This window comes from Oreochromis aureus, linkage group 13 (genome assembly GCF_013358895.1).
Source record: "Oreochromis aureus strain Israel breed Guangdong linkage group 13, ZZ_aureus, whole genome shotgun sequence".
Taxonomy (NCBI): domain Eukaryota; kingdom Metazoa; phylum Chordata; class Actinopteri; order Cichliformes; family Cichlidae; genus Oreochromis; species Oreochromis aureus.
Window position 1 is genome coordinate 681,673 of NC_052954.1, and position 14,618 is coordinate 696,290.

Genomic DNA, 14,618 nt, shown 5'->3' on the forward strand with positions numbered 1-14,618 from the left:
AAGAATTGTGATAAATGGTTAAAAGAATCCTTTTTTGACACTCAATATTGCATTCACCAGTATTCAGTGTAACAGCATTTTGTTGAATTGCCTGTTGATTATTTTTCATTAATGATGATTTTACTAGCAATGAATTGGAAAGTAGCAATGCTATTCAAATTGCTAGTTGTAATGACTACAGCCATTAGAGACAGATGACCTATGTGCGCACAGTCTCACTGATTAAACTCCAACAGGCAAACAAAAGCAATGTTTTTACCTTTAAGCTGGATGTTCATCATGAAAAGAATCTCTTAAGAAATTCTGTGCACAATCGATTTAACATTAAAAAGTAACTTCAAGTTTATATTCTTCCTCCTTTTGTCCGTGTTTTGCTGACACTTTTCTGTGTCACGTGTCCAATTAGCTAAATTTAGTCATAACTCAGCTTGTGTTTTCATTTGCCTACCAGAACATCTTGCTTCAGCCTTGGTGATAAAAGATGGTTTTTTAATTTTTGTTCACAATCAGCCGAACTGATGAAACACCACCAGCCCACCATCACATTCCACCTCAGTTTCCGTTGCAGTGTCAGCCTACCTCATGGTGTGAATGCACTCTGGTTCCTTAGCAAAGGCATAAGCATAACCGCTAGACGTGGTGCCAAAGTCAATGGCAACTACGACCACAAAGGAGGGCCCTGACGGTACCTGGTCTGTATCATTCTGCTGTGCACAAAGAGGAACAGACAGTTTGATGGTGTTAGGACATATGATGAGTTCAAAACAACCAATCAATATGTGTAAATAAAAAATAATAACATAAAAATGGTAAAGACATATCACAGGTTAGTAAATATCTGCAGGATGTTCAGTGTTCACTTTGAATGGCACAATGATGTTGGAGACTGCAGTTTTATTTCTGCATTTACTCAGTCTTGGTATCCTGCTGTTATGTAACATATATGAGTGAAGACATAAATGAAGAGCAGACTGGCCAGACTGTCTTTACCTAACAGTTTGTAAGGACTTTGCTGTTACTGCTGTAGAATACATTAAATAGACCATGACTCTCCAAAGCCAGGTGTTGTGGTACAAAGGTAATCAGATTACCAGAATGACAAGAACAATTTGAGAAACAGGAGAACAAATGTGTCAGATCACACTTGTCCTGTAGGAACAATAATTACAAACATGAACACATGACAGAGAGTCACCTGAGTGTGTGAAGGAGAGAGAGGTGTAATTCCAGGGTCGCCCATGCTCTTTGCTGGAGAAGGATCAGCCATTGCATCTGTACATGAAGACAGTAAAATATTTATTATGTAGTCCTACGGTGCAGTTCATTTTCTATTGATTTTTTATTTAAAGTGACACGTTGTCGTGTGATTTTTAAAGCATGTCTTTTTTTTTTTTTTTTTTTTTTTTTTTTTTTTTAAAACCTGGCCCGTTTGGTTCTTTTGCCATCAGAATTATTGTCTAAAGGCGAAGAAAGATGCCCAACGGATTTACTTTACCAAATGGACCATCCCAGCCTTGCCGTAATGGTCCATTTGATTCACCTTTATTGTTTATTTTATTTTCACTTGCTGAATACGGGACAGACTTGACTGGTGGAAAGAAAGGGGAGAAAGAAAGAGGAAAGAAAAACAGCTGAGAAGAGGGACGGGGAGAAGGGCAAAACCAAAACCAACAGAATAAGCAGACAAAAATACATATATCGATCACCTGGGTCACCTGTTGAGAAAGAAAAAAAAAAGAAAGCAAGCAGAAGAAAACGAGAGTAATAAACAACATCACAATGATATATGGAATATGACAGTAAATACTAAATATTAAACATTATTGTGCAGCACGTGAGAACGACAGCGCACAGTGTGCTTTGAGGTAGGAGCCAAAAAGGGTGTAGTTTGTGTGTGTGATCACCCGTGTGTGCACCTGTGAGCATGAACGCTTGTTTTTAAAAGGTTCCTTCATGTAATGATCTGCTAGAGGGTGTGGGGGCCACTGCCCGTCCTCCAGGGCATGAAGCAGGTATGGAGGAGATCAAAACTCCAGACATCCAGAGGCCCCCAGAACACAAGAGACCAAGGAAGACCAACAGAGGGCAGCGCGCATGCTATCCCAGAAAGAGCTGAGGAGAGTCCCAGATGAGGGGTCACTCAGCAGCCGCGGAGCAGAAGCCGGGGGTTGCAGTGGCGTGCCCGTGAGCTCCGCCCGGCAGCCAGCTGTGCCTGAGTGACCGAGCCCCGGGCCGAGGCCGAGGCACCCCATCCCAAGTGGCCCGAGCAAGCCCCAGGCTCCAGGCCCCGATAAGCAGCCGCCAAGGAGTGAGCCGGTGGGTACCTGGGCGCCCACCCCGGACACAAGAACCACCAACGCACCGATGTCTGAGGGCGTCTGCCACCGGCAGGGGAAGTGGTGGGGGGAGATGGGCCTCCAAACCTTGGAGGGCCTGAGATGTCCCCAGAGAGCATGTCTTTAACATTAGTTGAATATCAGTAGGAAATGTATTCCTTTTATAGAGAAGCATTTTGTCATTTTATGCACCTTGTTTTTATGCCGTGCATTTGTGCAGCTGTAAGCTTTTGCTACTGTGTAGTGACCAAGGACTACAGATCTGCAGGTCATCATTTATACATCTATATGCAGTGTTGGGGAATAACGGAATACATGTACCAGTGTTACGTATTAAAAATACAAAATATGAGTAACTGTATTCTGTTAAAGTTACCGTTTAAAACGGTGGTATTCAGTGCCTGTATCTCAATCTTGTGCCCCATGTCACCTCTACTTGCAGCCCGCATAATGACATGAAGAAATATTTTGTAAAGTATAATTCAAAAAATTATTTAATATGAAGGCAATAGGCAGAGTGTTACAGGCATAGCATGTATGAAGCATGTAAATATAATAATAACCACTGCAGCCAAACAGAGTGCCTGACGAGCCCAGCTGTAAGTAAGCTGTTAAGACTCAACTGTACACTGTGTTCGTGTTTTCCGAAACAATAAGTTCCGTTGGAGCAGCCTTCCAACGCCTCTCTCTGTCTCTCGCTAGCAAAGTTGACCCAGACAACAAAGTAAAGCTAGTTTTCGTCTACGAGCCCGACACGAACCCAACGTATTAGCCAGAGGTCCCTTTACTACGATTCGGAGCCGCAGACCTGTTTTATATACGGGCGGAATAGTTTTCTATACGAGAAAGTGCAGCCTTACCTAATGTCCACCTACTGTTACTCATTTTATATTAAGATTTAAAAATCTAGTCGGTATTGGTATGGCGAGTAGCCTTCAGTAATAGTAATAAATCACACAGCAATAGCACATTCACGTAGTTGTAAAAAGCTTGAAAATATATTAAGTAATTCAAAGTATTCAGAATGCGTTACAAAATACATTTTGGGGCATGTAATCTGTAATCTGTAGTAGAATACATTTTAAAAGTAACCTTCCCAACACTGTCTATATCATATAGAGCTAGTTTAAATGAACATTTTTATGATAAGTGTTCCCTTTCTTCCCTGCTCATCTTTTTTTATCCCAAACTAAAACATTTAATCTATCTTCTTGTATCTTCTGACCTTTCAAATTACCCACAAACGAGCCTCCAAGGCTGAGGCCATAAGCACTCTTTTTTAAACGTTACATTCTTGGAGACAACCATTCATTCATCTACAAAAACAACATGCACACCATGCTTCCTGCATCAGTCGACTCCTGGCTGACTGATACAAGACGTTCAAATCTGCGATGCAGCCATGCTCCTGTTAGGGTACAACTTTTAGATATTATTTTATTTAAAAATGACAGACTTATATTTACTTAGTAATTAATACTTAATTAAACCTGAAAATAAACTTCCTGTTCCACTATTAGCGGGGGTGTCTTTAATCCTGATCTCAGTGCATCCAGATGGCACCATAATTCAAAGGGCAATGCTAACAGAAACCTAGCTTAACCACTGCCTTAAATTAGCTCCACACTTTAAGCACAATACTGCAATAAACAGAACAAATTGTTATCAAGGTCAGCTGACTAAAGATGCCCATGGTCACACTGACTGTTTTTCTTGAACACATGTACAGATGATAAGGCTCTGAAACTAAGACATGCTGCTTGCATAGTTGGTAATGGCAGCACCAAAAAATGACCCAGAACACCAAAGAAAACCATATTCCTCCACAGGCTGCTGACCATGAACTCTGTAAATGGCCCAGAAGTGAAAGGATGCTGCTTTGTGGGTGTCAAGCAGCCAAATGACAACATTTTCTGTGTGGAAAGTGCAGAAAATGTCTGTTACACCTGTCTTCAAAACAAAATGACATTTCAGTAGAATAGGAGATTGTCTACCCATTTGCTTCCATCATTTTCATTAGTCTGGCTTAATAACCTTCAGTGAAAGTGTTCTTTGAATGCATACAATAATAATACTCCCCAGACATATTGTAAGTGTCTGGCAGAATTGTCTCACGGCGGGACATCGTGTTATCCATCCTATTTTTCCAGCTCATTCACCCTTTTCTCTTCTCATCCCCTACAGAGTGGATGAGTGGTCTGAAGACCAATAATACACTTTGCCAGGCAATTACAGTGCAGAATTACAGACCACCTGTGGCTAGACTCCATCTAGCCACAGTCCACTCCCCAAAATCACTTTACAACCTGGACTTTTATTCCCAACAAAAGGTTGAAAAATCTGATCACAATTAGCAAAGTAAAGTAACGGTAATCTTATAATAAATAATATTTCAATCGCCATTCTTTGTGTGCCAGCAGAGTGTTCACTTGTCTTCAATGATTCATTTAATGTCTAAGGCATGTTTACACTGAAAATTCTAATTCTTACCTCCACCATTCATCTGTTCTCTCATCCATAACAATCACACAATAATTTAAGTCATCCTGCGGCACACCGTGTGTCTTCCTTACAGTGATAACACTGCTGGGTTTGTCCAACCAAATCATCAGTTCTGTGTTTTTTCCCCCATTAATCACATTTCCATACTATCTATATGAACACTATTGATTGAAAATATTTTAGACAAACAAACATGATGGACTGTTAGTGCACAATAAATTAAACTGCATTCAATCTCAATCCACTAAAAATAATTAAAGTTCATTGAACTTTTTATAGAGTTCATCTCGCTGAACTTTAATTCACAAATCTATCAATTTTAAGGCAAAATAGAAACTAAACTTTAAAGCTAAAAACAAAAAGTCTAATTTATTACATTTACTCTATATGATGTTCAAACCTAAGATTTCATTTTCCAAAGTAAAGGTTAAACTATTAGTCAAGCCCTGCCCTCATGTTTCCAAATGATCAAACAAGAAAATGCAAAAAGTAACATTTAATCCTTCATCCTCCTCCTAAACAAACAGACAAAAGTCTGGTAAATTAGTATGAAGAGTCCAAACAGAGTCAAGTTGTAGTGGATGACTGGGTCAAACAAGTGACAGGGGACTGAGATCGACAGATTAGAAATATGTTTTTAATCATTTCATTTTCATTTTCTTAGTTTCCTGCTACAGTTTGCTTAGGTGCCATTCAGGAAAGACTGTGGTCAGGGTTAGACCTGTTCAGAACAGTAAATGTGCATCTGGCAGAAAACCCTCCAGATGACCATGCTTTATTCAAGCCTGTCATTCAAGCCAATGACAATGAACAAGACACATCAAGTTAAGTACAATGCAGGTCGGAGTGTTCCTGCTTTTCCCACACACTTTTTTATGCCATTGCCCTTTTTGGTAAAATAAAAGCACAAGAGCAGAGTCTATATCTTTATTGTTCTCAGGGAATACAAGCTCAATTATTTGTTTGTCATAATGCCAGGCGTTCTGTAAACAAGCTTTCATTGTCATAAATTTGTTTAGTACATATTTCTGGATTGTGAGAGTTGAGACAGTATGAGCACGATTATCCACCACACAAAGGAAAGATGTTTAAGTTTGGTAAATGAGAAGCTACCAAGTAGGTGTGCAAGTATCAAATACATGTTTATCATAGTTATCCATACATGCCCCTGAAAAGAAAGCCGCATGTAACATGGCTTAAAATGTTACTAACTTGTCGCAGTTTTGCATTAATGTGCAACACAGTTCCTGTATCACTATCACCAAAACAAATTTCCATAAAAACAGGTGAATATGGAGAAAACAATATAGCTAAGTCATTTATCAGATGACAGAAAATAAGACAATGAAAACACATTAGATCTCAATGAGAAATAATCATGCTGGATATCTTCACTGCTATGGATTGAATAATGTGTGAAGCACGCCACATCATTTGATGGAAATGATAAGTATCAGGCTACAAAGGGCTGAATTCAAATATGTTTCAGAAACAGAAATTCAAAATGGTACTCTGGTCAGTTTTAATGGAGGGATTGGCCGATTACGTCCGAGTCGAGATGGCTGGATGTGAGGCTCCTGAGACTGAATGAGACAGTAGATCTCACTCTAAAGATATACCAACGAGTTATGTGACGACCTTGAAGGGTTCACTTCTGCTTCCAGAGAGCTACAGCTGCACCGCCTCTCGCTTCCGGCTTAAGGTAACGTTTCACCTGAAACATAAACAGTTCTCTCTCAAGGCTCTCCTAAACACAGGGCAGCTGAAAACTCCACTGACCAAAATCTAGCTTCTGTTAACCCCGGTCGGCCGTTTCACTCCTGTCACTTGAGCTGAGTGCGTTACAGTGAGTGACAGCTGAGTGTGTTACAGTGAGTGACAGCTGAGTGTGTTACAGTGAGTGACAGCTGAGTGTGTTACAGTGAGTGACAGCTGAGTGTGTTACAGTGCGTGACAGCTGAGTGCGTTACAGTGAGTGACAGCTGAGTGTGTTACAGTGAGTGACAGCTGAGTGTGTTACAGTGCGTGACAGCTGAGTGCGTTACAGTGAGTGACAGCTGAGTGCGTTACAGTGAGTGACAGCTGAGTGCGTTACAGTGAGTGACAGCTGAGTGTGTTACAGTGAGTGACAGCTGAGTGTGTTACAGTGAGTGACAGCTGAGTGTGTTACAGTGAGTGACAGCTGAGTGCGTTACAGTGAGTGACAGCTGAGTGTGTTACAGTGAGTGAGAGCTGAGTGCGTTACAGTGAGTGACAGCTGAGTGCGTTACAGTGAGTGACAGCTGAGTGCGTTACAGTGAGTGACAGCTGAGTGTGTTACAGTGAGTGACAGCTGAGTGTGTTACAGTGAGTGACAGCTGAGTGCGTTACAGTGAGTGACAGCTGAGTGTGCAGTCTGGCTCACTTTAAACCTTCTCAGGAAGAACAGTCTCCATTGTGCTTTTCTTAGTGTGATACATTCAATGACCATGTGAGATCATTGGTAATGTAAGCACCTTTGATGTTATGCACACTCTCCACCCTCTTCATTGTTTTTTAAAGTGTGGATTTTTTAAACTTCATCTTCATTGAAGTGTAATATTCTACAAGCAGCATAAAAGAAAAAAGTTACAACATTCAGAATACAAAGTTACATATGATTCTACAGTTCCACCTTTTTATCAACATGCCTGAGTCAGGATAAGAAGTGTGCCTTTGACAAAAGAAAAAAAAGGAAAAAAATGGGGGATAAAACTGTCTTCAGGTGGAACTGTCTTGTATCCAAAGAGAAACCATAAAACAAATATATTTAAAAAACAGAATAAATCATGAAGCATCCATCTAATAATGTTACAATTGCTAATTGTTACCATTAAGTTTATTGCATCAGTAACATTATTGCTGGTTCCCAACGTTTATCAAACACACTAATTTGAAGTTTTCCATTTGTTACAGTTCCAAACTTTTTGTATCTACATATTATAGGATAGAGGCTCTGACCATTCAGCTGTTATGCATTTACACTGATAGTTGACCTTGGTTGGTCCCTCTGGTGTCTGGTGTGACACCCATCTGTGCTAACCTGGGCTCTGGTGGTATGTTAACTTTAAACACACCATTTGGGGCCATTGTTTTTGAGTCCAAGGCATAATTAAAAGCTTGTAATGATATAGGGGCTCTAGCAGGTCTTTGAAGCATTTATAAAGCCATCAGTACCAGGACTTTCATTGTTTTTAAATGTTGCCTGCTTTATCGCAGACTCTTTAATTGTGCTTCCAGTTGTTTAGCAGATGGTTCTTTCAGTTACTTATATTTGACTGAGGAAGTTTAAAAATGTTGTCTCACTGGAAAAAGTGTTTATATCTCAAGATGGCGGCGTGAGCAGTCGCAGCGGCCCGGTGCTCTCCTCAACTTAGCGGTTTTCTTTTTATTTTGTGTATTTTTGTTTCACTTTTACTCTGATATGCAGGAGCACATATGCAGTACAGTAAAACTGAACTGCTTGTGGTTCTAAACCACAAAAACCTGCACACCTTCACTGACAATGACTGGGACTCAATTCCCCCTGAGATCCGGAGGGTCTCTCCGGACCGACTCTAATTTCACCATACCACCGCTGAAGTGGCGTAGGCGACGGAGGCACAGGAAACAGAAGAGAGGGAAGAGAGCGGGGCTGAAGGCTAGGCTACGTGGTAACCCACACGGACCGGCTATTCCGAGTCTCTTCCTCACCAACTCACGGTCACTAAATAACAAGATGGATGAGCTACGACTGTGGATCACCTCACGCTGTCTGGATTACTGTGTTATGATCATCACAGAGACTTGGCTGGACTCTTTTACCCCAGACACTGCGATTGAGCTAGTGGGCCATGCTACGTTCAGAGCGGACAGGAACAAAGAGTCCGGTAAGAAACGCGGGGGAGGTCTGCTAGTGTTTGTAAACAATAACTGGTGCACCAACAACACAGTTAAAGTCGTCCACTGCTGCCCAGACATAGAATACATGATGGTTCAGTGCAGACCCTTCTACTTGCCGAGAGAGCGCACAGCGATCACAATAATAGCAGTTTATGTGCCGCTGCAAGCTAATGCTAAGTCAGCCATGGAGCTACTCCAGCGCTCCATTAATAAACAGCTAACAACGCACCCGGACTGCGCTGTGATCATGGCAGGAGATTTTAACCACACAAACCTGAAATCTGTCCTGCCTGGATTCTTTAAAAACGTGAGCTTTCCGACGAGGGAAAACAACACAATAGACCAGGTCTACACTCAGCTTACTAGGCCACCCCCCTGCCTCATCTCGGACTCTCTGATCATCTCTCTCTGTCCCTGATCCCTGCTTATAAACCTCTAATTCAAAGACAAAAACCATCTGAAAAATCAGTAAGAGTGTGGACCGCGGAAGCCATCACCGCCCTACAAGACTATTTTGATAACACGAATTGGAGTGTATTTGCAGAAGGATCAGACTTGGAGGGCCACACATCTGCCGTACTCTCATACATCAGCTTCTGTACTGAGAGTGTAACAACAACAAAGACTGTTAAAGTGTTCCCGAACCAGAAGCCATGGCTCAACAGTGAGGTGAGAGGCCTACTAAGAGCACGTGACTGCGCCTTCAAATCAGGAGACCAACAAGTCTACAAAGAGGCACGCCAATCTCTGGTTAAAGGCATAAAAGAAGCCAAGCGCAAATACAAACAGCGCATCGAGGAACACTTTAACACAAAGAACTCCAGAAACATGTGGCAGGGGATCAAGACACTCACTGGCTACAAAGACAGTTGCACACAAATCAACTCCCCAGACATCACCTTACCTGACACCCTAAACCATTTCTTCACCCGCTTTGACCAAGAAAACAGGGACACCATCACCCATCCTGCCATTACAGAGAAGGACAACGCTCCCATCCAGCTGGAGCAGCACCAGGTCAGAGCCACACTGCGCAGAGTCAACGCGAGGAAAGCAGCTGGTCCTGACGGTGTAGCCGGTAGAGTGCTTAAAGCATGTGCAGACCAACTAGCAGAGGTTTTCACCACCATCTTCAACCTCTCACTGCTACAGTCTGTAGTACCATCCTGCCTTAAGTCAGCCACCATCGTTCCAGTGCCCAAGAAGAACACAGTGAGCTGCTTGAATGACTATCGTCCAGTTGCTTTAACACCCATAATTGCCAAATGTTTCGAACAGCTCATCATGTCACACATTAAAGCTGCCATCCCTGCAGACCTCGATCCATACCAGTTTGCATACAGGGCAAACAGGTCGACAGAGGATGCCATAATAACAGCTCTTCACACAGCCCTCACACACCTGGACTGTAGTAACACCTATGTGAGAATGCTGTTTGTGGACTTCAGCTCTGCCTTCAATACAGTTCAACCCCACAAACTGGTTAATAAACTAAGCAACTTAGGACTCAGCAGCTCACTGTGCAGCTGGATACTGGACTTCCTGAGCAACAGACCCCAGAACGTCAGAATGGGAGAGCACACCTCCTCCACCCTCATTCTGAATGTGGCTGTCCCACAGGGGTGTGTCCTCAGTCCCCTCTTATACTCACTTTTCACCCATGACTGTTCACCAATCCACACCAGTAACACCATTATAAAATTTGCTGATGACACCACTGTCATAGCACTGATCAACAACAACGATGATTCAGCTAAAGAGAGGAGGTTCAGCATCTGAAGCGATGGTGTGACGACAACAACCTGCATCTGAACACAGCCAAGACCAAGGAGATGGTGATCGACTTCAGAAGAACAAAGTGATCTGAGCACTCTACCCTCTACATTGAGGGGGAGGAGGTAGAAAGGGTAGAAAGTTCCTCGGAGTCCACATCTCGGTCGACCTTACCTGGTCCACAAACATCTCCCACCAGGTAGGGAAAACACAACAAAGGCTGTACTTCCTCAGGAAACTACGTCAGGCCCAATTACCCCAAAGACTGCTAGTAAACTTCTACCGCTCCACCATCGAGAGCCTTCTGATTTACTGCTGCACACTCTGGTTCAACTGCTGCACCGCGGAGGACAAGAGGAAACTGCAGCGGGTGGTGAGGGCAGCAGAGCGGGCAATCGGCACTTCACTAACAGAGACATCTATACTGGCAGACTTCAGCAGAAAGCCAGCATCATCATCAAAGACCCCTCGCACCCTGGACACTCACTTTTCCCCCCCTTCCCTCTGGTAAACGCTACAGGTCCATCAGGTCAAAGACAAACAGACTCAACAGAAGTTTTTACCCACAGGCTGTCAAACATGCCCTACCTCCACCCTGATTGGAGGATAACTGCACCGCCAACACTCATGGACATTACACCTTATTTATAAATCATATTTCTGTTTATACTTCAATGCAACCAACACCCCTACCTCTTTAAACTGTATTTATTATAACATTATTTAGTATAGTTCCAACAGCACCCCCCCCACTCAATGTGCAATATCACTGATCACACTGCACCTCTCAATGCACCTGATGGCATGTATGTGTATGTATATAGATGTAAGCGTGTATGTTGAAATATGTGTGTGTATGTATGTACGGATGCAAATATGTATATATACATATATGTATGTATGTGCGTGTATGTTTGCAGGTGTATGTATAACTTGTACATATCTTTCTTGTGTAAATGCAAATTTGTCTGTCATTGTGTAAATACATACGCTATTGTGTACTCCACACACATGGAGAGCCAAACTGCCTTTCACTGTTCTTGTAACAGTGACAATAAAAAGCTATTCTATTCTATTCTATTCTATATTCCATATAGGTTTTTGTAGAATTTTGTGAAGGAATTCCTTTTGTGACGAAAGAGTCTTGGACTTTTATTGTTTGTATTGTGTTAGTTTTGTTGTTTTCTTAGTGTATATGCTAATAATCTGCTTGCTTTGTCTCCATATTTGTAATATCTTTGCTTAGTAAGTCTTAAATTCCCCTCTATTCTTCACTTAAACCAGCCTTTAAGTGATGACGTATGAACTTTCCTTTGGGTCCAAACTGCTCTGCATTTATTAAGGCTGTGGTGTTCCCATATGGAAAAGTGATATATAAATCTTATTAAGTTTGTATGTGTCTTGTGTGAAACTTGTATGAAAAGCATACAAGAGTGAAAACAGATATAAGATCCCTTGAAAAATTATATAAATGAAACTTGTATGTTTTGTATACTTACTAAAACAATATATGAAAGTAATGAGAAAGTGGCCACTTTCATGAGTAAATCATATAAGCCTTATATGATTCACTATATGAAGTAGGCCACATCTTATGCAAGTCTTTTAAGTTTTTACTATTTCTTTTCCATATGGGTTTTTAACATGTTTTAATGCTTTTTATCTTCTTTTCTTTAATCTGAACAAGACCCTAAAAAAGTGGCCTTACGATTTAACTACAGCCCAGCCCATGCAGGAGTATATTAACGACTAACCTGGTATTGTGGATGGATTATCTCAGTTGTTCTCCTGACTGAAGTTTGGTTCATTTGTCGCATCATGGCACGCAATTGCATTTGTCCCTAACCATCGGGAACCCTCATGTTAACTTTTGAGTGGAAAAAAAGTTAGCGTTCATCCTCCAGCTTCACTGTTTATGTTATGCTAACATAGCTGTGTAAGTAAGTAAGTCAGTAAAGTTTATTTATATAGCACCTTTCACAGACGTGTCACAAAGTGCTTTTGTAGCTCAGTGGCAAACAGATGCAATTAGAGACTGTTTATTGTAATTATTATTAAAGGTGTTTTATTCTGTTCAGTTAAAAACACTCATAATTGGAGAGAGACTCTAAAGGAAAAATCCAAATTATTTTGTATGGAATTGTATTATTTATGTTATTTATTTATTTATTTTTTGTAAAAGATTATTTTTTGACCTGGATGCAAATGCGGTTCAACCAATGGGATTGTTTGTCCCGCCTTGTGTTTTCATGTTTGGTTGCGCTGCTAAGGCTGCTTAGACCACGCGCCATAGCTGTACCTGTGGGGAAAACGTGGTAGCTGTTGGTGTCTGCTTGATTAGCCACCAGATTTGGATAGCCGAAGCTAGTTTTATGAATACGAAGTGCTTTGCACTGGTGAGTAACCGAACTATTATAGCCGCTGATCGGCATCCTGAAATGTTAATGTTGTTCGCTTCAAAAACAAACGCTAATGGTGACGGTACTATGCAAGTAGCTAGCGGGTACTAGCTAAACTCACACTCCCGTTGTTAAGTGTTAGTTGAAAACTTATTAGCTGTTGTTAGGTTAAGGAAAAAACAGTATGTCTATCTGTTGTATTGAAATGTTTTATTGTGTTACTTTTATTCATCACTGTTGTTACTTGACAATGAGCAGAGTATATTGAGTTTGCTGCTTTTAATGAGCAGTGTGAATTGCTTTAATGATTGGTGATAGCTACATTGCCATGTAATGAAAACCCTTTTGAATTTGATTAGTTGTACAACATTAGAAATAGGACTTGAATTTGAAACGGATTTTGTTCATGCTTTATACCTTAAACAGAAGTGTTGTTAGTTAAGTGTGAACAATGTTTAATTGAAGTAATTCTGACCTCACTCTTAGGTCAGGTTTTTTGAGTTGGAGAAAGGAGCCAAGACTCCCCGGAGAACTTTGGATTACAGACTTTGTGGAAATCCGCAGAAGAGGAATAATTTTCCATTGCAATGGATGGCGAGCCACAGCCCATTTGGAACTGAATCTTGAAGTCCGGTTGCCTGAACTGTGGTAGGACAAAACTGTGCAAACCATACATCGATCGTGGACTGAACTCACACCAATAACTCACCAGATCACCAAACAGGCCTGATCTGCATCCTATTGACACTTTAAAAGACCCGGGTCTAACATTCGTTTCTTTTTTTATTTTGGGTATCTGTGCGAGCACACACAATTTTGGTTATTATTGTAAATGCAATACACTGCACAAATTTCAAATACAGTTGAACCATTGCTTCATCATTTGCGGTTGTGTTTTCATTGTGGTTACCCATCCTCTGGGCTCCTGTCGTTCCCGAAGTCTTCTGATTTGCCCATTGTTTATATATTTTTGTTACATACTGGTTACACTTTACAATGTAAAAACACAATACAGTCATAAATACATCTTAAAAACCCTGGTCTAATTGAAAGCTTTTTGAAATAAAAATGTCTTTATTTTTTGAAGGTCTCCAACGAGTCCAAGCACCGTAGAAATAGGGGAAGTGCATTCCACAGTCTGGGTGCAACAGCTTGGAAAGATTGGTCCCCTCGGGTTTTAAAACGAGTGTGGGGGACCACTAAAAGGTTTTGGTTTGATGACCTCAGGTTACGAGAAGAGTTTTGTGTATGAATCAAATCGGCAGTATTGGGGGGGGGGCTGTCCCTGTAATGCTCTAAAAGTTAAAACTAGAATTTTAAAATGGAACCTAAATCTGATTGGTAGCCATTGCAGCAACTTTAACACAGGGGTCATATGAGCTCCCTTCTTCGAGCGGGTCAGTAGCCTCGTTGCAGAGTTTTGAACAACCTATAGACGAGCTAGCCCTTTCTTGTTTAGACAAGTAAACAGGCTGTTACAGTAGTCGAGTCTTGTAGAGACAAAGGCATGTATTATCATCTTGAGTTCACTTGTTGACACGATGGATCGAAGTTTTGAAATGTTCCTCAAGTGAAAAAAGCAGGTTCTTATAATCTGATTTAAATGTCCCTCCAAAGAAAAAGCTTCATCAAAAATAACACCCAGGTTTCTAAGGTTATGTTTCTGTGAGGAACCTAGATTCTGACATGATCTGGTTTGCAGACACAC

The 14,618-nt window shown here is 41.2% G+C and overlaps 1 protein-coding gene across 5 annotated transcripts in view; it reads right to left on the reverse strand.

Moving 5' to 3' along the window:
• The window catches only part of hspa12a (heat shock protein 12A), a 116,951-nt gene that overhangs the window by 50,581 nt on the left and 51,752 nt on the right, over nucleotides 1-14,618 (reverse strand). For 3 of the 5 annotated variants that reach the window (XM_039621990.1, XM_039621987.1, XM_039621986.1), the window contains exons 2-3: nucleotides 1,196-1,272; nucleotides 580-707 (exon numbers count right to left, since the gene is read on the reverse strand). In XM_039621990.1, the coding sequence (XP_039477924.1) occupies nucleotides 580-707; nucleotides 1,196-1,272 (205 nt within the window). The remainder of the gene's footprint in view (nucleotides 1-579; nucleotides 708-1,195; nucleotides 1,273-14,618) is intronic. The other 2 variants (XM_039621989.1, XM_039621988.1) reach the window with 1 other exon arrangement.